Here is a 26,183-nt window from a genome sequence, read left to right on the forward strand (position 1 = left end):
GATTGACTTTTATGCCTCATTACTTGTAACCACTTCAGATTAAGTGAGTACAAGTAGGGTCACCAATTTTTTGGTTGGACGTATTCCTGAAGATTTCATCACATGACATAATCTTTAAAGATTAATCTTTAATTCCTGGAGACTCCAGAACAATCCTGTAGGGTTGGAAACCGTAGTTACAAGACAAAATAGAAAAAATGTTGACTAGTGCCTAACTATATTAGATTCAAGCAAAATTTCTCAGCACCTGCTTCCAGCATGATTATTGACTAATCTCTTCAGGTCAGGACCCTGCCACCAAAGTCCAATAGGTGTTTCCTTTTGTCTTCTCAGTGCCGACACTGCAATGGGCAGGGGGAGAGAAGGGTGGCTGCCCCTTCTTTTTATAGTCCTGTGCCCTCCTTTGAGAAGCACTTCCAGATTAATCTTTAATTAAAACTGCCATGTGACAAAACCTCCAGGAATACGCCCAACCAAAATTGGCAACCCTAGCAACGGGTAGCCTGGTGAAGAAAAGAAACTCCAGGCCGTTTCTTTGTGAACATGTAGATTTTTTGTGCCTGCCTCTTTCTTGCCAAAAAATGGCCATTTCACAGGTAATGGTCCATCAGCCTCATTGACACTGGCTGAGGCATCAGCTTGCCCTTTGCCTCTGAGGAACTGGTTTAGTCACTCCCCAGACTTATCCGGGAAACATACTTCAGTCATGACTTCAGCTTATGTTCATAACTTTACATATAAAGTTGCTATGTGCATTTTGCCATGACATTATTGAGTGTTTTTTTTTTTTTTTTTACAAACATTAATACGGTAATGTGTAGGGTGTGAACACAGGAGTATATTCTGTCACACAGTCTGGGAAGAAATTGTACAAGCAACTAGACAGGATGAGAATTTATAAAGATTATTACAGCTATTGAAAAGCTAATACTAATAAAATGATACTGAAGCCATATAAATCAATTTATTCAAGGTTTACCAGTAATTGAAGGAATTCTGTTTAAAGGGAATAGTAGTAATTCCTTTTAGGGTTAACAGCAGAGATGTTGAAACACACACATGGGACATTTAGGCATAGAAAAATGTAAACAAAGCAAGAGAGGTTCTGCATTGGCCACAAATGAACCAAAACATAGAGTATTATATAAAAGAATGAGACGTACGTAAAAAGATATAGAAATGCTCAGTCTAGAAAACCTGACATTTATTCATGAAAATTCAAGACCTTGATCTAAAGTAGGTTTAGATCTATTTGAATATAAAAGACATGCATATGTTATAGTTCTTGATTACTTGCATTTTCCTGAAAATATCTAGACTAGAAAACATGCCAAACAAATCATGAATAAAATGAAATCAATTTTTGCAAGGCATGGCATACCCAACAACTGCTAATGGACCTTAGTTTCAGAGTCAAGAGTTTAAAAGCTTTGCCATAGCATATCATTTCAAACATATTACATCAAGTCCAGGTTACCCATAATCTAATGGGCTAGTGAAAATAGGTGTTAATAGTAAAAAGATTACTAACAAAAAGGCTGAAGAAACAAATACTGATTTATATTTGGCATTATTATAGATCACCATTACAAGGTTTATCACCTGCACATTTGTTGTTTAACAGAAACAGATTACTTATATTTGTTTAAAAAAAGGATATAAAGAAAAGTATAAACAGTTGAGTTTGTATCAAAAGATTTATGATGATACAAGATTGCATAAATTACCTTATTAGAAACTGAACGATGGAGTCTATGTCTATATTGGTAGCTACTGGGCTCAGAAAGCCACTGTAACAAAAGAGGTAGCACCTCAGTCTTATGATGTCATGACTAATAATGGTCAAGTGTATAGATGAAATCAGAGACATTTGCAGTTGTTACCTACAGACCAGACTCAGCTAAAAGAAGAAATGAGGTAGTACAGCACCAAGAACAGCAAGAAAATGACCTCGTTCCTCTAAATAATAAGAGCAACTTCAATAATACAGCAACTCTTCACTTAACGTTGTAGTTATGTTCCTGAAAAATGCAACTTAAGTGAAATGATGTTAAGTGAATCCAATTTCCCCATAAGAATTAATGTAAATGGAGGGGGTTAGGTTCCAGGGAAATTTTTTTCACCAGACAAAAAACTAACACACAGTATACGTTTTAAACAAACAATTTAATACTGTTCACAGCTGATGATGATTGTGAAGCTTGGTTCAGGTGGTGAAGTTAGAGGGTGGAAGAGGGAGGGATATTTCCCAAGGAATGCCTTGCTGCTAAATCAGTGGTTCTCAAACTTTTGTACTGGTGACTCCTTTCACATAGCAAGCCTCTGAGTGCGAACCACCCCCCCCCCCATAAATATATAAAAAAGTATTTTTAATTTAACACCATTATAAATGCTGGAAGCAAAGCAGGGTTTGGGGTGGAGGCTGACAGCTCGCGACCCCCCATGTAATAACCACGTGACCCCCTGAGGGGTCCCGACCCCCAGTTTGAGAACTCCTGATGAACTAGCACTGGGCTGAGCCCTCAAGGGTTAACACGTTGTTAATATAGCCTTGCACTCTACAAGGCAGCAGGAATGGAGGGGAGGTGAGACAGCATAGCAGACAGAGACAGACACACACCTTGTGTGTGGGTGAGAGAGAGATGCACACTGCCCCTTTAAGTAAGCTGACCCACTCTTAAATGCATTGTCTTTTTAAGTGGATCAGGAAGTTGAGACAGCAGCTGCTGCCCCAGGCTCTCTGTCTTTCTCCATCTGTGTCCCCTCCCTGCTCTATATGGAGAAGAAGGGGTAAGTGGGGTATAGGAGCAGGGGGGAGGGGGTCACCCTGACATTAGTCCCCTCCTTCCCCCCCAACCCCCCACACAGCAGAGGCTCAGGGAGCAGCTCCAAGGCAGAGGGCAGGAGCAGCACATGGCAGTGGGGGGCGGGACAGCTGCAATTGATAGCCTGCTGGGCAGCTGCTGCACAGGGAACTTAGGGGAGCGGGGAGCTGATAGGGGGCTGCCGGTCCACCCTGGTTCCAAGCCCCCACCAGCTAGCTGCAAGGGGCTGCTCTTCCTGCCAAACGACTTTAGAAGGGAGCATTGCACAACTTTAAACAAGCATGATCAGCAACGTAACAACGTTAACCGGGACGACTTTAACTGAGGAGTTACTGTACAGCAAAAATAGAATTTAGATGGCCACTGCGTCAAAGAAGATCTGTTAAGACAATTCTGATATGAATACATTTGTATTAAAAAGCTACAAGACAGATGTGGTGTTACTCTGGATTTAAGAGAGTGAATAGAATGTTCAGGGTGTGGAAGGGACTACTGGAGAAGGCTGTTGGTCTTAAGTTAGACTGATAGATTGGCCGGAGTTCAGATGCTCTATATATAAGTTAACTATATCTCTAATAACGACTGTTGTTAAGCTACTAGCAATGAATGACTATTAAGTGGATACTAGTGAATTACTTAGATATAAACCACAGCAGGTGTCTTTCAATCCCATCCCCTCACCCCTCCCACGCCACTCTCTCCCTGTAGCAGCAATGCCATTTATCAAAGGCGGCCTTGAGGCCCCGGATAATGCCTTTCACAAACTCTTTGCAACACAGACACGCAAGTCATCTGGAGAGGGTTTAAAGTGCACACTTTATTTTCTATTACAAAGGCTAAAAGAAGCAAGTTTGTTTTAAGAACAAAAACAAAATTGTTAAAACATCTACATTATTATCTTGGTACTAGACCTTATGAAAGGTACTAAGGTTTTCTTTAATAGTAAAGCGTGGTATTCTTAAATTATATTAATACAGAGACATTTTAAAGGACTCCATCTCATTACTATCCAGCTTAGAACTGCAGCAGCCCCTTGCAATTTTTCCCTTTCACATGCCAAAAGCACGTCCATTTCTGACACACTGTTCATATGAACTGATTTGTTGTTGTTTTTTGCTTCAAACATTTGGTTACTTCTGACACCAACTTCACAAATCCCTCCCTTCACTTGAAAGGATAAGGAGAAGGATTTGTATTATATCCCTCAGCATTTAACAAGCTGAACTAAATCAAAGTCTGGTGTGTATGTTGGAGGGTTTTGGTTTTTATAAATAAAGGGACAAGATATTTTTCGTAACATTAAAAAAAAAAAAAGTTAACGCCGCTCGTTAGCCCTCAAATTTGGCTCCTTGCCGAAAATCCTCCCCTTAGCCCCCACATTGCACAGGCTAGATTGTTATTGTAGGAGGAGTGCGTGCTGGGCTGAGCGTACTGGGTTCGTTGTAGAGTTCCTTTAGAACACTGGAGCTTATGGTTTAAATTATCATAGAGCTGCTAGTGCGGTGTATTTTTGGTGAGATGAAATATCATACTGAAAAAAGCTATAGCGAAAGAAAACGAGGGGTCAAATCTGGAGTCTCCTGCCCTTAACATACATATAAGCAAAGCTTTTAATCATAACTTTACTCATTAGCGAAGCACCTGAATATTCTTTCACTAGGGTGGAGTAGGAAGGTCATCACCGGAGGGTTTTCAGAGGCGTGATCAGGAAAACCTGTCCCAGCTTGAACTTTATTCCTGTCTATAAACTCCTCCCTTCCTCCTCCTTTCTGCCACCCCAGCCGGGAATTTAAAAAAAAAAAAAAAAAAAAGCCTTCACATTTAAACAGGAGATGCTGCATTTCCTGGACTGAGTCCTTTTCCTTTACCCTCATTAAGAAAGATTCCTTCGATACCACACACATATATAATATTATATAGAGCGATATATTTAATACCTGTGTATATATGCTTCACAGGGGTCACATATATACACACTAAAACAAGTCTGTGACAAAATACTGCAACACCACAGATCAGGTTATCATATCTGGGAAAACAAAAATAGATACGCAATGCTCGTGAGCATCCCCACCCCCTTTGCCCCCATAACAATAGCCCCTCCCCCCAGCTAACACTATCAGTCTGGAGAAGAGTGGGTGCAGAGCAGTTATTTTGATTAAAGAGAAGGGACATCACCCCGCTCCATAATCTAAACAAATGATCAACTCTTAAGTCCTGGTGCAGCAAACGCGACAATTACACTGTAAATGGAGATTTGTTTTTAAACTAAAAAACAAGTATTCCCCCTCCCTTGATTAATTTTTCCTCTCTTCTCTCCTGCACACGTCGCTGCCGCCACTCCAATGAACATGGTACAAGCCTACGCACTGGTGCTAATATCACTTTTTTGGTAAATTCTGCAGAAGGAGCAACCGGCTGAACACGTGTTGGTAAAGCAGGGATTAGACAGCTACAAAAAGGGGTGTGTGAAAGGAAGGCTGGATTAGTTCATTTAGCAGCAGCTGGGTTCCTGTTACTTTGCTTAATCCAGTGTCACAGCAATTCTATACATTATGAGTATACTTGGCAAAATAGAAGACAAGCATCCCTCTCCCTTGCCATCTAGCCTTTCAATTTCAGTGCTTGAGACAATGAAATGTACGTACTAGGAGATGAGGTGCCCAGTTTCAAATCCGAACAGAAATTGCGCCTCACCCTATCGGTGGAAACAAATACAGCATCAGCCTGCTCATAAACCATGGGCATCCAATAAAACTTGGGATTGGGAGGCGGATCAGTGGAGCAAGGATCTTTCCAGCTGCTCAGCCGTCTCCTTGGGGCATGCGAGAAAAAGCATCCTCCCTTCTCCCACCTCTCTATCATAAACAACGAATACATACTCAATCTCTGTGCTTCTAGTGCCACTTCCGGGCCAGGACCCCAAAGAGTTGTACACACACTAATGAATTAAGCCTCATATCATTATTATCGCAATTTGGCAGCGGGGAAAACAAGCATGGAGGGGCTAGCGGCTTGTCCAGGGGACCCAGTGACTTAACAGCAGTGGCTGGAAAGACTAGACCCCAGGTCTCCTCATTAATACTCCCAGACTCTAACCACTATGCAAGAACTGAGCCAGCTGCCTATGAGTTGTGTACATCCAGAGTTAGGTCTGTAAATAAAGATGCCAGCTGCCAATTCAGTATCTCCCCCATATTGCTTCCTACCTAATATCTCTTGTCTAGGGGACACAGGTGTTCTCAGAGGTGGGGAGAAGAAAAGGGGACCCAACGCTGCTGAACCACCATGCAAAATACAGCCATGTTTTATTTATTGTACGTACAGCACTGGAGGGCTCTGACTTCTCACAGGCAAAACAATCTCATAAGACCCTATTAAAAAAAACACAACTACACACACATTGCTCTAAGAAGGTGGGACTGTTTGTTCTTCAGCCGATGGTGCTGTATCAAACTATGTACACACATGCACACTGTATTAAACTGTAATCAGAGTGAGGGAAAGGGAGGCTCAGGACAAAGGGGGCAGATGTCAGCGTACCCACTCCCCAGTGACAGATGGACCAGAATGAGGCACAAAGCTGACCCCAGAGAAACTCTGGGGTGTTGGCATAAGCTCATTATTGCCATTAGAAATATTGAGATCCTGACTCAGTGGAGTTATATTTGAGACTCTACTTGCACCCCGGTTCGGCCAATCAGGTTCCTCCATTTGAGCTGCCCTATTTTAACACAATTTATATCATTCCAGTATTGGAGATAGAAAATCCTGCGAGTCGTCCTACCACCACTCCTCAAACAAACAAGGCAACAGTGCAGGTGGTATAGTAGGCACTATGGACAGTCTCTGCCATCTTCTTAACATATCACCGCATCAATCCCACCCCATCCAAATGATGAGAGATCACCCCGCCAACTTGCTGACAGATGGCACGTGTTGGGCCACATCACGGATCTTCCCTCTGGAGCCACACATGCCACATGCACTAATGAATCCCCTCAGCTGGGCTCAACGGAGAATGGTACCAACTCTGACAGGAACAGCGTTCAGCGGGGCCACTTCATTTGGCAACACTAGCTTCACTTACAGCTGACACAGTCTAAGGGCTGGTCTACACTGGGAACATACAGCTGTACAGCTACAACTCTCAGGGCGTGAAAATTCCACACCCCTGAGAAAAGCAGCTATGCCAACCTAAGCCCTGGTGTAGACAATGCTGGGGCGACAGAAGAATTCTTCCACTGTCCTAGCTCTCCCCTCTCTGGGAGGTGGGTTATCGACGCCAATGGGAAAACTGCTCCTGTCAGCGTAGGTAGTGTCTACACTGAAGCACTACAGCAGCGCAGCTGCAACTTTGCCCCAGTAGCATTTTCAATGTAGACATACCTTGAGTGCTTCCCCTAGAGCTGACCTAATTCAAAATGCAAGTCAGCACAATACCAGCAGCAGACCTGACAGCTGTTGCCTCTCTTGCTCCACGAGGCGGGGTGATTCTATCAGAGGCTCCTGTATCCCCTGCGCACCTGAATGTTTCCATGGCAAAGAGGCACTCCTGTATTCTTCCTGACGGCAGGGGCCAGCTTGCTGGAAAATGACATTACTTGCCGCACTGGAAGTCTAGTGAGAGGAGGGAGGCACAAAAGCCTAGAAGCCAGTTTAAACGCAATGTTTATGATGATTTAAAAAAACCAAAACAATCAGAAAAAACACACTTCCCACTGCTGAACATTCCCCACCAAAAAACCAAGGTGTAACCTGATGGGGACACTGGGACTGGGTGGTTGTGTGTTTCTATTTACCCAGAGGGACTCTCATATTACAAATATGATTTTCCTTTTCTCTTCCAGACAGTTGTTGGACATCTTGTCCTCTGTCTGACAAGGGATACAGGAAGAGTTAATTTCCTTTTTCTTTTCCGGGAGGGGAGACTGCAAGGGGACACACAGTCAAAGTAAAATCACACGCTAAGAACAAACATTCTCCTTACTTGCATTAATAACTGGCTTCAATTTAATAATCTAAAAGAGCCTTTAAAATTGGTCTCTTCAGCACGCTATTGGTTTGTGTTTTGCACATCACTCAGCTCCAAACTACCCTGGTCAGTTTTGTCTTCCATTTCTAGTTAGCTTTGTTTTCTGGTTCCCAGGCACTCGTCAAATGCTATTGAGTTTGATTTTGCAACACTGCAAGAGAAGGTTTCAACCCCCTCCAGCAACCACATTGTATTCATTTCAATCGCAAAATCATTTCTAAACGCATTCTTTGTCAAACACAGACTCTGAATTTTGGGCCTATGCTACTTGATAGTGTCCTTGAATTGATTTATGCCCACTTCCTCTGACAGCACCTTCAGCCTCTACAGACAAAACCCGTATCCAAGTAACCAAGTATATAGACTATTTAAAGACATAATCCCCGAAGCAGAAGCTGACTGACTTTACGCTGCTGACAAATACAAATACAAGCTCCTTTTCTGTTACTTCCTTTTTTCTGGCTGATCCCAAGGCCCAGAGCACACAGATGACAACAGCACCATAGTATTAGCTATACCCTGTGGACAGATTCAGTCTTACTTACATAATCACACTAGTTTAAAAAAAAAAAAAAAATCTGCACTCTCTTCTGTCCATGAGAAAGTCAAATGACCCATTACTAGTTTGCTTTTTGGATACAATCAATAGTAACAGCAAAAAAGTCATCCATGATCACTTTCAAACTGCCCCTTCTGCAAAAAGCACCTTGGTTGTTTTCTCAGCTATGCTCCTTGCACCCATGTATGTGGGGGGGCTAGACAGCCATTACCCTCCTCAGCAGTTGTGTGCCTCAGGGGAAGACTTGGGATGTAATTTTGCTCCTTTGCGGTCATCCACAGCAGCTAACAGGCCAGGTGTTTTAAAACAATGTTTTAAATCAGCTACAATTGTTTTTTACATTGTTCTTCCAGGACAGCGTGAAAGAGAAGGGGAATTTGCTCCATCATACGGAGGAGAATGAGCACAGAGGACTGCAGACACCTTTGCTTCAGTAACCCTGCCCCCTCTCTCAGCTCCCCCTCTCAGCTGCATTCATGACACTGCGATGTCCCAAAAAACCTCCCAGACACACTTAGAGTCTAGAGACAGGGAATTAAAAGGAAAAGATTTTCTCTCTCTCATGCCCAACTGTGTTCATTCCTTTCAATTAGGAAGGAAAAAAAAAAAAAAAAAAAGGAAGGAAGGAAGGAAGGTGGGCAGAGAATAAGGAAAGAAAAGAAGATAGAAAAGAAACTTTATGAGCTCGGCATTCACTGGCCACAGAGGAATCAGGTCACAATTTTCACAATTTCATTCACCACCGGAAAATCATATTGGTAATCTTGAAAAAAAAGGAAAAAAAAAAAAATTCTCCTTGTGATACATGTCTCTCAGTTGCCCTGCCACAGCCTCACCCTTTGAAAACTTGCTTCTGTTTCTCCAGTCAATGGGTCCCCCCACCCCACTATACGCCGTCCCGCAATAGGAAGTTGTATTTGCCGAAGTCGTCATCCTTGGGGCACAGCAGCATGTCCTTGCGAGCTTTGGCCAGTTTCTGCTTCAGCACCTCCCGTCGGTCCAGCCACTCGGTCAGCTCGTCCTGGCCATGAGCATAGCAACATTTCTCCCCCTCAGGGCAGGCCTTGGTCTTCTGAAACCTGCCAGGAGAGAAACACAACTCACTGGACTATTTTATTTTTAAGGGGCAGGGTTTAAAGGGTTGCTCCATTTCTCTAGCATTGACATTGTGCTGGATTCTACAGCACTTTACAAACGCTCTACCTGTATTGGGCTCATTGTCTGAATGCAGAAATGTAGCCACCACCTCTGGGGTGATGCCTGGAGGTTGTTTAACTTAGGGCTGGTCTACACTGGGAGGGGGGAATCGATCTAAGATATGCAACTTCAGCTATGAGAATAGCGTAGCTGAAGTCGACACATCTTAGATCAATTTACCTTGGGTCCTCACGGCGCGGGATCGATGGCCGCAGCTCCCCCGTCGACTCCGCTTCCGCCTCTCGCTCTGGTGGAGTTCTGGAGTCGACAGGGAGCGCGTTCGGGGATCGATTTATCGCGTCTAGACGAGATGCAATAAATCGATCCCCGATAGATCGATTACTACCCGCCAATCCGGAGGGTAGTGAAGACGTACCCAGAGTATAGCAATAACAGTTTTGGCCAAGAAGAGAGATACCCATACCCAACTGAGACTAAAAGGGGATTTAGGGCTGCCAAGTTAGAACTGGGCTAACATTTAGGGTTGGACAGCCCTACTCTTGAAAAAAATGCCATGGGATCTTGAAACAGACATGAGTGATCAGGACCTCAGTTTTCTACTTCACCTCCAGCAGCACAATGCCTCGTATCATCATCTTGAGGCATGGACAAAAGAGAGAGGGGCACTCTAGTGAGACATTAAACCCACTTACTGAAGCAGCTGGGTTTCCCAAAGAGGTGTCTCATGCAAGCAAGGACCCAGCCAGGCTCTGATTAGCTTGTGAGATCTGATGTCACCACAGTCATGGGTGGCATGGGTGTTGGGTTAAAGGTTCTTTCATTTCCCAAAGTATAGACAGACCGTGTGAGACTGGAGAAGCATCATTCATGCCTTTGAGCTTTGTAGTTTATCACTTTTAGGTGGGGGAATGGGGTGTGAGCTTGATTCTGAAGCGTTATCAGAGGGGGTGTTCCCAATAACGTCTCCCACTTTTTGACCTTCCCAGAACTCCCCCGAGCTGCAGTTCCTTGGGGCTCCCCATTTAGGAGCAGAGCAACTCGGTACCAGATCTGCTCTCCTTTCACCGGCAGCGAACCCGTGTAGAACGGAGGTGTGGCGCACGCGGTACCTGTCACAGAGCCGGAATTCGCCCATGGGGAAGCGGTAGGTCCAGCAGCTAGAGTCGTTGTCAGAGGTGAAAACCTTCTCTTTATGCTTCTCTGACTGGATGTGTTGCTGCCATTGCTTCTTGCTGTTACTGTTCTTCCCACACAGCCAGCAGTGGTATCCCATCTAACCAGCACAGACCGAGCAGCCCATTAGCAGTGTCTACGCTGACCTTCCCAGCACTGGGGAGTGGAGAGGAAGGGCTGTCCCCCTCTCTGTCAGAGCATCCAGGGTCTCCCCACCCCACCCAGCACCTCCCTCTCCTGACATATCAGTGTTGGGAACATCAAACTGCTGGCCACAGGGGACAGGACTGGATTCTTTGTCTGAGCCCACCTGTATCACTCCTTAGAACAGCCATAGGAGGGATTGTGGAGCAATTAGATATCGTTTCTCCAGACCTTAGTGACCTGCCCATCCCCCTTTCCCATACCTCTCCTCTGCACTCTCCCCCTACTTCTCTTCCCACCCATTGGTGGGCCAGTTACACCCTCACAGATCTCTCACCCCCAACCCAATTCTTTTCCAAATGGCCAGCCGTGGCTTTGCCGTTCCAGGGCTCCAGGGAAGGGCGGGAGACCAGGAAGCAGGAGTTGATGCGTAAGATACAGTTTCAGCTGACTCTTGGATAAAAACATGTTTAACTGACAGAAAAGTCCTGGAGCAGCCTTGCTGACCCAGGCCTATGCCCTCCCGCCTCATCACTGCTACCCCAGCTGCCCTCCTCCTAGCTGGCAAAGATCACAGGCTCTTTCCCAAGGGAGCGTTCCAACCTCACTGGATTTCCAGTCAGCACAGTCTCCTCTCAGGAGACTCTTGCAGGGAAGCACAGGAAAGAGGGGGAGATGTCAGAATGAGGAAAGGGAGGAGAGGTATTACCATGATGTCGGCGTAGTCAGTGGGCATCTGGATCTGCTTCTCTCCTTCACGCGACGTGAGTGGTGTCCCCTCTCCTGGCTTCCCAGGGTTGTGTTTCTTTAGCCACATGTCATAGGTCTGCTGCATATCCAGTACTGTGAGGAGGGAATCAGCCAGGTCAGCCAGGCAACCCACCTACCCACCCACTATGGACACACTCAGAACAAGGGACCTGTACAGATCTGGTGTTCTGAGTGTGCAGCCCTCCCCCGCCCACGCTTCCTTCAGTTACAGACACTCCTTCTCCAGTGCGGTTACCTCCTCAGGTGAGAGGCTGGGTAGAGAAATCTCTTTCCCTTGGTCTGGGGGAGGGAGGCAGAGTTCTGAAACCTACAGATCAGATCTGAGCCTGGTCCCTCTCACTGGATAGCTCACCTCCTGCTGCAGCAAAGCAGGAGATGAAACAAAACAAAGTAGTAGTTTGTTTGGGTTTCAAATGTTGTGATTTTTAAACAAAATATTAATTCAAACTGACATTTTCTTCAGAAACAAAGTATCCAAACACTGACCGGGGGGGGAAGGAGGACATTATTTTTTAGCCACAACTATTCACCAAATTTGACCCAAGTTTGTGAATAGTTTTGGAACACCTCCTCCCCCCCCGCCCCAAATTAATTTTTTTTAAGCAAAATTTCCATTAGCCAAAGCATTTTGGCCAGCTCTACAACTCATGACACTGGTGGGAGAGTGAAGTGGCAAGGGGAGGAGAAGAAATTTGGCCAAGACCATGGGGTGTGGTGCCCACCTATACTTCCAAGAACTATTAACAAGTGAGGACAAGCTTGGTTGTAAGGGGCACTGCCCAACGGGGTCCTCACACAAAGTTCACACCCCTGTGTACGACCTTTCACACAATCAGCAGGGAGTGCTGCAGCCTGGGCATGAGGGACATTAGCAGAACTAGGTGAGAGGCCAGGACAGGCACAGAGGTCAGGAGGAGTGAGGGGTATGGAGCCAGGGCTAGCCTAGCAGAGGAAGAGCAGAGCTGTGGAATGGGCAGGCGAGAATGGAATAGCACTGGGTGCAGGACTCGGGTGCGCTGGCAGAAGGGTGATTGCGCAGCTGTGTGTGGCTGTCGTTTGAACAGCTCTAGCCCACACTCGGAGAGCCTCATTTTTCGGAGTAATTTCACCCTCCTCCTGGAAAGGCGGGGGTGCTCAATGTCCTTTCCAGCTCTGGGACGCTGGGGAGAAGAGCCGTAACACACCCTGTGCTCTTCAGCATCCCTGTTCCTGCCCCCATCTCACCACTCACTTTTATTTTCTTTCATGAAGGTCCACATGTCTCTCTCCTCAGGGCTGTGGGCAAAGGAGCAGTTCCCAACATACTGGCACTTCCTGCCATTTTGTGCATGGATACACAGCTGTCAAGAGACAGAAAAGAAAACACAGCCCCCGCCCCACCCAGACCCTTCTGGTTAGGGAAAGAGAAAGGGGCAGACCAACCAGCAAAGGCACTGAGCAGGTGATGCTGATCACTCGTGCCTCTTCTCCCTGGGTCCCCTAAGACTTGAGGGATGAAATCTCTGTATAAACGTACAGGAGGCTTGAGTTCAGTGACTGTCCTCTCACTACCTATCCACCAAGCCCACGGCTGGCCCGCTTACAGGTAAGGTTACTCATGGAGCCAGGTGAGGTGGTGGAAAGCAACTTTTGCTAACCCAGCAGCGGCGTCTGAAGGGGACTCTCACCCATGTCCTCTCCAGCCTGATGGATGAAGGTCTTGAAGGGGGGGGGGAGAGGCTATCAGAGGGAAGTGGAGAGATGCCCAAGGCGAGTTTAGATTGATTCACAGCAAAAGTTCCTAATGACAAAACTCTAGTAAGAACAACAAAGAGCTTTCCCTGCACACGTCCAGCCCACCCTTTGCTAGTTACACACTCTCCCCCTTTCTCCCTGTAAACAGTCCTACCAAGGAGAGTCAGCAAATGGAGGGTGGCCTACAGAGCCTCTCCTCTCCATTCATGGCTGTCCTTATGCACAGCCAAAGCAAGCAGCTGGTTGGGGCCCTGCCTCCTTCACAACTCACTGGCTGACCTTATCTCCCACTTCAGCACCAGGAAACAGCTCCCTCCCAGATCCCGGCTCCTCTTCCAGCAACTGGACCAGAAGTGGAGAAAACTTACAGCTGGGTTCCCCCCCATTTCAGCAGCTTAGGCCCTGCAAACTGTCAAGCTAGCCCTGACTAAGCTGATGGCTGGAATCCAGCCCAGATCAGCAGTGACCCTTAATTGTGACCCACCAGGAAGCTGCAATGTGGCCCCACATGAAAGGAGCACGGCATGGTATGAAGAAGGGAAATTGCCTTTCGGAAGCACCTGAATGCAGAGGTTTTTGACACTGCAGCCCTGGGGGGGGAGTGGGGGGGGGGAGGAAGGTGGGGGGGATGAGGGCACGTCTACCTTGCAAACCCCCCCCCCACTGTTGACACACACAGACCCCCTTGTTGCAGCCTCAGCAGAAGGGCCAGGGCCTGAAGGAGTCGCTGGAGACGTAGCCATTCTCTCGCCCGTTGGAAGCGAGAGAGACAGCAGCAGGGCCGGGGTGGGAAGCTTGCACTCTTGCTGCCCATACACTGCCTACTGTGGGAACAAACTGAAGGGTTCACTCCCCAGCAAACACTGCCCACACATATGCACCTACACAGGAAAGAGGGGAAAAGCCCCCTAGACACTCCAGTGACATCAGTGCCGGCAGCAGCGTTTGGGGCCACAGGTCCATGACTCCCTCATGAGCTCAGGAAGAATTCAGAGCCACGCCCAAGGCTCTTGTCAGGCCCTTTTTTCTCAGGACACAGTTTACAGACTCACAAAACGAAAGTTGTCACCCTAGAGCACATGTGCTGCCGCTGCCCCTGCCCGGGGTCCTTCCTTCTGCAGCTCTCCCACTGGGCACCTCCCCTTCCTCTAAAAGCCCCGCTGAGCCACGTGACAGGCAGGCCTTAGCTCTCTCCTGGCCGTGCCTCCCTGTCACAGGCTCTTTAATGGAGGCATGGTGGAGAAAACAAAGGGCTACTTCTTCTACCAGACACTGGCTCCCATTTCCCGTAGCGCTCATGCCTCCTTTTGCACTACAGGAAATCTTAAAAACAAAAAAAACAAACCCCCAAGTCAGCTAAGCTGCGAGTCCACACCCTTCCCCTCTCCCCACCCCACAGCTGGGATCTCCCCTGGGTGACATCTCAGCAGCAACTTAGTCTGACCTATCGCCCCCACCCGCCGCCAACACACACATGATTTTGGCTTTGGGCTGAGAGGGGAGAGACACAAAATCTGATTAGAAACAGACTGAAAAACCCAGGACAGTTTCCCAGAAGTCAGCAGCCACTCTAGGAAGAAACTCCCACTCCCCCAGGCACCGCCTGTGACTGCCATGGCAGCACATGGAAATCTTTTATTGCGAGGCAACGGAACACACTCCAGCAGCCGAGTGATCCGACTGACAGAGAGGTCGCAGGTGCTTTATAGCTACCCTGGCTGTGAGCAGGAGAAGGGGACCCCCAGCATTTTCACATGGGCTCCCCTCTGGCTCTAGATTAAGAGATGGCAGACACCTCTTCACTGAGGGGAGGGGAGCTCTCCGTTAACCATGGCTGGGGCCTGTCCCGATCTCCTCCTCCTTCCCTGAGGCAGTAAGGAGAAGAGCGCTATCCCACCTCCTATCACATGCTGAGCTGGGATTGGGCTTCACAGCTTTTCACGTAGCTCTGGGGTTTTAATTTAGGGGGTGTGTGTTTTTTTTTTTTTTAAATATCGGTTTCCAAATCACCTTTCAAGTGAGCTGTAAAAACTGGTGGAAGTGGCTGAATTGGAAGCCTAGGAGACTAATGTGCTCGGTTTACCAGCAACAGGTACAGCAAAAGCAGGGACAACACAAGCTTATCCTGTGCCTACTGCCCCACCTGTGACCTGGCCTGGAAAGGCGTGACCTAAGGAGAAGGGCTAGACCCCATCCCCATCCCCTGAACCGGCCAGTCCTATAGGTGTGATGGTAAGAGCAGTGTCAAAAACCTGGTTGCAGGGGTCCTTTCATACCATGCCACGGAGCTGACTGTTTGAGATGGAACTGATCTCTCTTCGTTTTCAGTTGGTCTCTGCTTTTCACCTGGGTCTACGTCTACCTACCCACCTGTCCATTTACAAAAGCACCTGCCCCAAGAGCACCAAAGCACTGGCTCCATGCTCGGTGCATGCAGCGTTGCGATAGGAAGGGAGAGGATTCTGGAGCCACGAAGGGGTACAGGGCTTACATCATATTGCTGTGGGAAGTTGCGGATGGAAGGCAGCGGTCGGACGGACACCCACTTCCTCTTTGCTTTGGACATCACCAGCAGGACGCGACGCTCCTTTGTCCAGCTAGGAAACGGGGAGAGGGGGAATTAAAACAAAAAGGCAGGAGGGGAAGCAAATGGGGTTTAAAATATCCCATCACCACACCAGAACCGTCACTCAGCCTGCCCCTCGCACTAGCTGGTAGCCATGGGCTACAGGTAACTATAGCAGACACACTAGAAGAACAGACTGTAGCTCTACAGAGTGAGTCAAAAGGGAGCCTTTCCTCCTGCTTCCCCCACTTCTTGTGAGGTGCTGAACACCTCCCACATTCCATCCCCAGGGGTGGCTGAACCGGTCCTGGTCTATACAGTCTGTAAAAAAAAACAAAAAACAACCCCACACTTCGGAACCCTTCAGGGCGAGAGCTGCTGTAGAACTGCAGGTCCTTACACACAGACACGGCACTGTGAACCAGATCCTAGTTAGGCAGATCACTCTTCCACAGTGTCCTACAAAAGGATCTGAAGAGGGTACTGTGGCAAAAAAAAAATCCAGGCCAGTGCAGCACAGACAGAGAAATGACATCCCAGGAAGGGAAGGTGACCGTCCCTCTCTATGTGGCACTGAGGAGACCTCTCCTAGAGCACCACATTCACAGAACAAGGCAGACAAATTGGATACCTTTCAGAGAAATGCAACAAAAATGATCAAAGGGCTCATTTAAAAAGGATGTAAAGTACATACCATGGCTAAAATTACAACCAATAGCGATAGGATTGCCATCTACAAACAGCTGATGTCTGGAAACAAGTTTGGAGAAGAAACTTGGGGGGAGGGATAGCTCAGTGGTTTGAGCATTGGCCTGCTAAACCCAGAGTTGTGAGTTCAATCCTTGAGGGGGCCACTTAGGGATCTGGGGCAAAATCAATACTTGATCCTGCTAGTGAAGGCAGGGGGCTGGACTAGATGACCTTTCAAGGTCCCTTCCAGTTCTAGGAGATGGAGATATCTCCATTAATTATTTATTACTATTATAACTGTTTTGGGTGCTCCAGCTGAGTATAGCTAGGAGAGATGGGATGAATTGAACAAAGGGAAAATGGAGGTTCCCTCTACCCTAGCTTGTAAGCTCCTAGAGAGGGGACTGTCTTTTTTCTCTCTGCAAAGTGCCATGCCCAAAGAGGGCCCTGCATACAAATGATAAATAATAGAACCTGACTGCAGAAAAAACCCAGTTACCTACCTTTTCATAATTGTTGTTCTTCGAGATGTGTTGCTCATGTCCATTCCATTCTAGGTGTGTGCACACCCCATGCACAGTCATCAGATATTTTTGCCTTAGCGGTATCCATAGGGCCGGCTGTGGCACCCCCTTGAGTGCCACACTCATGCGCTGGTATATTAAGTACCGCCGGCCCTATGCCCTCCGAGTTCCTTCTTGCCGACTACTCCGACAGAGGGGTAGGAGGGCGGGTAATGGAATGGAAATGAGCAACATCTCGAAGAACAGTTACAAAAAGGTAGGCAACCGTTTTTCCTTCTTCGAGTGCTTGCTCGTGTCGATTCCATTCTAGGTGACTCACAAGCAGTATCAATGGAGCTGGGCTCAGAGTTCAAGGTCTTGCAGCTTGCAGCACTGTTCTGCCAAAGCCAGCGACATCTCGAGCCTGCTGGGTAAGCGCACAGTGAGACGCGAACGTGTGGACAGGCAACTGGGTAGTGGCCCTACAGATCTCTTGGATTGGCACCTATGCTAGGAAGGCCAACGACACTGGCGCCCTAGCCAAGTGTGCCGTCACGACTGCTGGCGGAGGCACCTTCAGCAGTTCATAGCAGTGGTGGAAGCAGGCCATGATCCAGGACAAAATCCTCTGAGCAGACACGGGGCGACCTTTCATTCTGTCTGCCACCGCAACGAACAACTGCGCTGACTTACGGAACAGCTTCATTCTATCTACGTAGAAGGCCAGCACCCTCCTGACATCCAGGGTGTGTAGCCTGGGCTCCTTATCTGACGTATGAGGCTTTGGAAAGAAGACTGGTAAATGTGTGTCCTGGCCAGTATGAAACTAGGAAACTACCTTAGGCCGAAACGCCAGGTGCGGTCGTAACTGGACCGTATCCTTGTAGAAGACCGTATAGGACAGCTCTGAAGTAAGGGCCCTGATCTCGGACACCCTGTGGGCTGACGTTATCACAACCAGGAATGAAACCTTCCAGGAGAGAAGCAGGAGAAAGCAGGAAGCCAGAGGTCCAAAGGGAGGCCCCGGCCACCTCAACAGCATGAGATTCAGGTCCCAGGGAGGGATGGGATCCTGGATGTACGGGTAGACACACTCCAGACCTTTCAAAACCATGCTATCATGTCACGAGTGAAGATCGACCTGCCTTGGAATGGAGGATGGAAAGCCAAGATAGCAGCCAGGTGAATCTTGATCAACAGGGACAAACCTTGGAGTTTGAGGTGCAACAGATAATCCAGGATCTCCTATAGTGGGGCCTCCTCGGCTCAGATACGCCGTTCAGAAGCCCAGCACGTGAACCTTTTCCATTTGGCCAGGTAAGTCGCTTTGGTGGAGGGTTTCCTGCTACTCAGAAAGACCTGCCCATTTGTCCGCGCTTAGCCATGCGGTAGCCAAGCCGTCAAGTGCAGTGCCACCAGGTTTGGGTGCAAAAGGCTGCCATGGTTCTGGGACAGCAGATCCAGCCAGAGGGACAGCTGCAGCAGGATGGCTACTGAAAGACTCAACAACGTGCCAAATCAGTGCTGGCGAGGCCACGCGGGGCTATTAGGATCATTCTTGCACTGTCTTGCTTGATCTTCACAGGGACCCTGTGAACCAACGGCACTGGCAGGAAAGAATACATCACCGCCCCCGACCATGGAATGAGAAAGGCGTCTGATAAGGAACCCCTGTGCATCCCCCGGATCGAACAGAACATGTGGCATTTTCTGTTCTGGAAGATTATGCTGACCACCTCCAGATGGAGTGACCACTCATGGCGGGACGAGAAATCTTGCTAAGGTGATCTGCTATGACGTTCCTGGTTCTGGGCATGTGCGCAGCTACCAGATGGATGGCATGCCACACACAAAAATCCCAAAGGTGGAGAGTTGCTTGACAGGGGCCGAAGACCTGGCACCGCCGTGCCTGCTGATATAATACATCGCAGCAGTATTGTCCGTCAGGATCTGCACCACCCTGCCCTTCAGGTGGGGCAAGAAAGTTGCAGAGTATAGCCCTGAGATATTATGTCCAGCACCCAGCGGTCTGAGGTGACCCGCGACTGAACGGTAGGGATGGAGACGGTTGAGGAAAGAACAAGGTGGATCCAGGGAATTGACTGGGGCATTGCTCTCGAGCGCACCTTCAAAATGAGTGTTTCTGGCCCTGGGACGCTTGGTCAGGCTGGGCTGCGCGGGTGAGCAGGCGGCGACGACTAAAGTTGGTGTCTCTATCCCTTCTCCTTGCACACCCCTGATGAGGCTGCCAAGGCCTTGGTGATGGGGGCAGCTGGAACTGCTTCCTTGAAGACTGCAGCATATGCATGCCCAGCGAGCAAAGGGTGGCCCAAGTGTCCTTTAACATGTACAGCCTCGCAGCAATCTGCTTCGAAGAGAGACTGTTCTCATCAAATGGGAGGTCCTGGATCGAGGTCTGCAGACCGCCGGCCTGTTCCGAGAGTTGAAGCCAGGAGCTGTGCCTCATGACCACCGCGACCACCCTAGCTGCTGAGTCCACCACCAGGTTGCCTCCTTCACCAGGGTGCCAAATTCTGGGCCAAACCCTAAGGGAGAAATTCCTTGAACTTATGGAGGAAGTCCCACAAGTTAAAACTGTACCTGCCAGAGAGGGCCTGTTGGTTCGCCACCTGGAATTGCAGGCTGGATATTGAATAAATTTCTCTCCCAAAAAGGTCCAGTCTTTTGGCCTTTTTATTTTTGGGAGTTGAACTGGTGTGTCCCTGCTTGTCCTTTTCGTTGGCCACAGAGACAACCAGCAAGCCCTGAGGTGGATGGGTATGAAGGTACTTGAACCCTTTGACCAGGACAAAGTACTTCTTTTTGGCCCTTTTGGAGTGGGAGGGATGGACGATGGGATTTGCCAGAGGGCCTTGGCAATTTTCAGGACCCCGTGCCAAGGTAGAGGCTGAGAGGATATTGAACAAGGTGTTCATCTGCCCAGCCATCTCCTCCACTTCTAGGCCCAAGTTCTCGGTTACCCATTGAAGCAGGGCTTGGTGTTCTTTTAAAACTGTCTGGCAGACTGGCCCTCGAGGGTCCTGCAACAGCCTCGTCCAGGGATGAGGACGACAACTGTACCGCTGGGAAAGGCTCCAGGGCATCATCCCCCCATTGGGGAGGGGTTTTTTTTGGGGTGGACGCTGTCTCCTCTACCCCAACCTCCAAGCGGGTCTCATGCACCGAACCCAGTGCCGCCAGCTGTTGCGCCGAGGTGGCGGCAGATGAGCAGTGCAAAAGGGTCATCATTACTGGCATGCCCCACGCACTCCAATAAGGCCACTGCACTAGCCATGCTGCCAAGGCAGTGCTGTAGATGTCAATGCAGCCTCAAGTGCCCAAACGCACTGGTGGGATCTTGACGAGGGGCTGAACTGCCCTTCCGTGTCGGAGGAATCCCCTTCCGGTGACCACAGCGGGGCTGTCGCTGCCTGTGTCTGCCTGCTGACCGTCGCCGCTGGAGACCGGTGTCTGGAGTGGAGGGGTGGGGGGGAGAGAATCGGTGCTGGTATCGAGGGGACCGGAATCGCGATGGGGAGTACTCCCATGGGGCAGGCAACCAAGATGTGTGCCGAGAGGATGATTGGCAGGAGGGTGAACGGTGACGGTAGAATGGAGACCGGCTCCTCCCCCAGGCGATCCGTGTTGAGATGGTGGGGACCACGATCGTGGTGCCAATGACCGCGGGCAAGCCCCAGAGGATCTGGGCTGCGATGCCAGAGATCTGCAGCGCGGAGATGGAGAGCGCTGCCTTGTCTCGGGGCATTGGTGGCGCTCCACTGCCCCCTGAGGGGTCTTAGCGGCTGGCTTGCTCTTGTAGGGAGCCTTTGCCGCTTCCTGTGGCATGGGAGGGCACATCCACATGGCTCCAGAGTGGCCCAAACTGGGTCCTTGCCAGATGCCCCGTGGCCCTTCTTGCCCGGTGCCGGGGAGCCGTGCTGCTTCTTTTTCTTTCTGGGCACCGGCAACGGGGAGCGGTGCCAGGGGTGCACTGAGGCCGAGGTACTAGGTGAGTCTCGGCAGGATGGCTCGGAAGCGGATGAAGGGCAGCCTCCATGAGGACAGCCCGCGAACAAATATCCCACTCTGAGACCTGGGTCAAAGTTTTTTACAAATATGACTCTTGTCCTTCACATGTGATTCCAAGCACTTGAGGCAGCTGCTGTGGGGGGTCACTTACAGGCATAGGCCTGCTACAGTCCATGCAGGGCTTAAACCCTGGAAACTGGGGCATGTCCCGCTTGGGGCAAAGTCCCCGCTGGGAGACTAACTTCTAACTACACTTAACAGCTACTTAACACCAACTACTATGAACAACTATTTAAAGGCTCTAAGTCAGAAGAAACATAACTGCGAGCCCTTGCTATGTAAGGAAAGGCGCGCCAACTAACCACCCCGGGCAGTAAAAGATAACGGAGAGGGCGTAGGGCTGGTGGCACCTGATATACCGACGTATGAGCGCGGCACTCAAGGGGGTGCCACAGCCGATCCTATGGATACTGCTAAGGCAAACATATCTGACGACCAGGCACGTGGGTGTGTACGCACCTAGAATGGAATCGACATGAACAAGCACTCGAAGAAGAATGCTTGCTAATGGGGATGTCTATAAAACTGGAAGAGTCTCCCCAAGGGAATAGTCTGCCAAGATGGAAGCCCTCACACATATTTCAAAGTAGCCTGTACAAAGCACTGGAGAATGAATATACGGCGGGGGGAAATCCTGCACTCAGGCTAGGGGGAGACAGAAGAGAGGACAAGAGCACTCACCAGTGGCGGGCTTTGGCACTACAGTACTTGAGGTCCTTGTCTGGCTCCACCACCTGCCCGTTTCTCCAGCATTGGCCACACACAAATTTCATCTGGAGGTCAAAGCTGCTTGATGTCGGAGCCCGGGGGGCAGCCTGTGAAGGATCACATGAAGAAACAGGATTCAGGCAAATTGACCTCAACACCTTGCCCCAGTCAGTACTGTGTACAGACACAGGGTCATGCACACGTTTGCCCTGGGATAAATGCCTTTCCCCATAGGCACTTGTATACTACAGCAAAGTGCACAGCATAAAAGCCAAGACAGAGGCAGATTGAGCTCTCATTTGGCAGTACAAGCCATTGGTCCATCAAGATACCAGATTAGATCAAACCACTGGTCCGTTTAGTCTGGTTTCCTACCTCTTGCCATATGATATAGGGCCACTGATCCCTCAGTGGGCTGTAGTCCACGAAAGCTTATGCTCTAATAAATTTGTTAGTCTCTAAGGTGCCACAAGTACTCCTGTTCTCCTGTCTGTAGCCACTCTTCAACAGTGGCCAAATCCAGGTCTTCAGAGGAAGACACAACCACCTTACAATGCACATAAACAGGCCACACACACCACTAGCACTGACCGAGGGTTCAATCCGGGCCCACTGATGCAGCTGCAGACAAGGGATGGGGATTCATTCGCAGGGAGGGTAGGGGGGCATCTGCACTGAACCTCCTGGGGATGTTGTCTATCTGGAGAAAGCAGTTTAAAGTCACAGTTTGGGCCTCTTAAGAGCTCTGATAGCAGAGGAGGCACCCCCGGGCTGCACTGAATCAACATGTCTCCTGGCCACACTACATCCAGCCACTGCCACCCACTTTTGGGTCATAGTTGGATGATGTAGGCCCCACCTTGTGCCTCTAAACTCCATTGTGGGCAGACTTTCCACCCCTGAGGTTCCTTTGCCCTGAGTTGCAGAACCGGACTCAACCCACCAGCCTATTAACCAACATGTGACCCAAAGCCTGAGAATTCACAGCCCTTTCAGCTAGGGATTGTGATGTAAGAGTCACAAAATGTCCGTAGTCCTTTCATATGCTCTCGAGGGATGAAGGACGGTCATATGATTAAGATACATAATTTGCAATCAGGAGGCCTGAATTCTGTACCTGTCTCTTCCACACACTTACAGCAGAGTTGCATTTTGAATTTGCGCCACTAACTTGGGCACTTAGATCTGCAACAACAGGGAACACGTGATGTTTGAGTCTACAGCTCATTTCCCAAGGAAAAAGCAAATGCAGATGCAAGGAGCTACACTCAGCAGCCAACTACATGGGGTGCAGCCAAGAATCCAGAGCCAAGGCGAAATTTCCAAAGGAGCGCACCTGGAGGCGAGCAGGCTGTGAGAGCCCAATGGTTTTGTGCCAGTATATGCGACTGTCTGCCTGTGCCAGCTAACCAGCTTGCACCAGCTGTCCCACATTGACTTTCTTATGCTGGGTATTTACCAGAGAGCAGACAGAGGCAAACAATCTCCATGAGCAGCAGGTTTTAGTCAAAAGCGACAGAGTCCTGTGGCACCTTATAGACTAACAGACGTATTGGAGCATGAGCTTTCGTGGGTGAATACCCACTTCGTCGGATGCATGTAGTGGAAATTTCCAGCGGCAGGTATAAATATGCAGGCAAGAATCTAGTCTAGGTTTTAGTCAGTTTTCTCAACACAATGTGGATCCTAGGGACATTTGGGCCAATATCTGGCAGGTTGTGACGGCAGGCCAAAGGTCCAATGGACAATGCAGAGCCCAACTGCCTCAGTTAGGGGCCTACGGGCCTCCAGTTGGCAGACTCAGTTCTTCTGATTGAGGCAGATCTGGTGGCATATTCATTTTCACCAGCCCTGCAAGGTCTGCTGTATTATCCTGCCATGTGGTGTATTTCACAACATAACCATGAGATGCAGGTTAGCTCTACCTGATAGGCCATACTGATGTGTCAGATCCAGAGCATGACAACGTTCAGGGACCCAAGAGGATTAGCTGAAAAATTCCTAACAGCGTCCGGCTGCTATTCCGAGAACTTCAGGCAGGAACTAACCAAACATGTTTTCTGACATGAGTAGTGCAAAGACCTTGCATATTTACTGTGAGAATAAGGGTCCAGACACACCAAGGGGAGAACAGTGACAAAGAGTCCTGTGGCACCTTATAGACTAACAGAAGTATTGGAGCATAAGCTTTTGTGGGCTTATGCTCCAATACTTCTGTTAGTCTATAAGGTGCCACAGGACTCTGTTGCTTTTTACAGATCCAGACTAACACGGCTACCCCTCTGATACAAAGGGAGAACAGAAGGTTTAAACCCACAAAATGAGCAGTTAAACTAACTGATTTATAGCATAATACAGTACACAAAATATATCGAGTAAGGTCTTTCACGAAAGCTTGTCTGAACTTGCTGGTCAGTATGAGATGTATACAGAAGGTGGTTATGAATCTATGTGTATAGAAAACTGCATTCAGAATCCGTACTACGACTCCAACTACATCTCTCAGTAGGGCAGTGAGCAGTCATGCAGGGAGGGGGACACCACCCAAGCCAGGTGTTTTTACATGAAAACGGCTTTTTTTTCAACCCAGGAAAAGGCAACGATGGACCATTAATGTTAGTGGGAAGGCATAGAGACAGCCGGGCTATCAAGCCAAGAAGGAATTTCTCCACTCTGGCTAAGCAAGAGTCATCATGGACAGAGAGAAAAATAAAAGGGAAACCTTTTAAGAACAGGCTTGAGACTGAGGGCTTGTCTACACTTAAAAGGCTCCAGTGGCACAGCTCCGCCGCTGTAGTGTAGACAACAGCCACACAGACGGGAGGGGTTCTCCCGTTGGGTTAGGTACCCATCCCCGAGAGGCAGTAGCTAGGCTGACAGAAGAATTATTTCGCCAACCGAAGGCGGTCTACACAGCAACTTAGGTCAGCTTAATTATGCCGCTCAGGGGCGTAGATGTTCCACACCCCTCAGCGATGCAGTTAAACCAACCCAGTTTTCCAGTGTAGACCAGGTCTGAGGTTTTTTATCCAGAACTTGAGGGACAGTCTCTAGAGGTAGGAGGCTGCCCATGAATGCTGGATCCATCCTATAGCTAGACGGTATGTGGATAAACTGTTTTAGGGCAATAGGTAACTTGTATTTGAAAAGGGATTTGATCTAATACAGAAGTGTAAAGTCGGAGGCTGCGTCTACGTTTATGTACTATGCAACTTGTACAGGTTTTCACACCTTTACGATTTCATCTTTGAACCTGTGTTTTTTCTATTAAACAAAACTTTTTTTTTTTTTTTTTACCCTAAGCAGGTCTCTAGAATGCAAACTGGGTGGAGCATGGGGGCCAAAGTGAACTGATAACTGGGAGCTGGTTTCATGCCTTTAGGGGTGAGGAACCAGATGGGAATAGTCTGAGCATCTAGTACTTAAGAACTCGGGGAGGATGGATTTGGGATTGGAAAGTCAGGTGGTGTCTCTCTGTAAGTAGCACCTAGGCTGGTGAAAGCCAGGGTGAGACCTTGTGCATGTGGGCAGGCTGCTAGTGTCAGGGGATTAAACCATAGCTGCCCAGCACAGGGACACAAGGTTACAGGGCAGGCAGAGACAGAACCCCTAACCGGGCAGGTGATCCCCAGAACGTCACACTGATCATGTGCAGTAAATCCGGCATGCACGCATACTCAGAGGGGACTGGGCGTAGAGTCAAAGCAGCTGCTGCTATACACAGCTATATTTGTAAGGACATGCTACACGCCTGGCAGACTGGTAATAAAACAAATCGCCGTGACATGGAAATTAGGGTCTCGGGAGGTTGCTACACATTAAGTCAGTCAAAGGGCCTTCAGGTTACAACAGCACCCATTGTTATGAAGCCAACACAGAACACTACAACAAAGTTAGCTACTAAACTGTAGCAACCAAATGAATCAAGACTTTGGCACGGCAGTTCTTAGCTTCACGTTCTAAATAAAGCACCAGACACATTATAAGGGAGGTAAAAAAATTCTCCTTCCCACATTTTCCCTCAGTGCCTAGCTACCAACTCTGATGCTCACCTCAGATGTTGTTCAGCAGCTGGCCATTCTGCCGCTTGTGCAGGGAAAGCCCCTGGCGGGCCGGGCCAGTTTGTTTACCTACCGCGTCTGCAGGTTCGGCCGATCGCGGCTCCCACTTGCCGCAGTTCGCTGCTCCAGGCCAATGGGGGCTGCTGGAAGCGGCGCAGGCCGAGGGA

General features: G+C 48.7%; 1 protein-coding gene across 6 annotated transcripts in view; it reads right to left on the minus strand.

Annotated features, from left to right (window-relative positions):
- Positions 1-3,622: 3,622 nt before the first annotated feature.
- The window catches only part of ZC3H7B (zinc finger CCCH-type containing 7B), a 67,847-nt gene continuing 45,286 nt past the window's right edge, over positions 3,623-26,183 (minus strand). For all 6 annotated transcript variants that reach the window (XM_034775523.1, XM_034775537.1, XM_034775513.1 and 3 more), the window contains 6 exons: positions 21,929-22,062; positions 15,891-15,996; positions 12,897-13,005; positions 11,604-11,737; positions 10,687-10,850; positions 3,623-9,498 (listed from right to left, as the gene is read on the minus strand). In XM_034775523.1, coding sequence (XP_034631414.1) covers positions 9,306-9,498; positions 10,687-10,850; positions 11,604-11,737; positions 12,897-13,005; positions 15,891-15,996; positions 21,929-22,062 — 840 coding nt within the window. In that variant the 3' untranslated portion in view covers positions 3,623-9,305. The remainder of the gene's footprint in view (positions 9,499-10,686; positions 10,851-11,603; positions 11,738-12,896; positions 13,006-15,890; positions 15,997-21,928; positions 22,063-26,183) is intronic.

Source organism: Trachemys scripta, chromosome 1 (assembly GCF_013100865.1).
Source record: "Trachemys scripta elegans isolate TJP31775 chromosome 1, CAS_Tse_1.0, whole genome shotgun sequence".
Classification (NCBI taxonomy): domain Eukaryota; kingdom Metazoa; phylum Chordata; order Testudines; family Emydidae; genus Trachemys; species Trachemys scripta.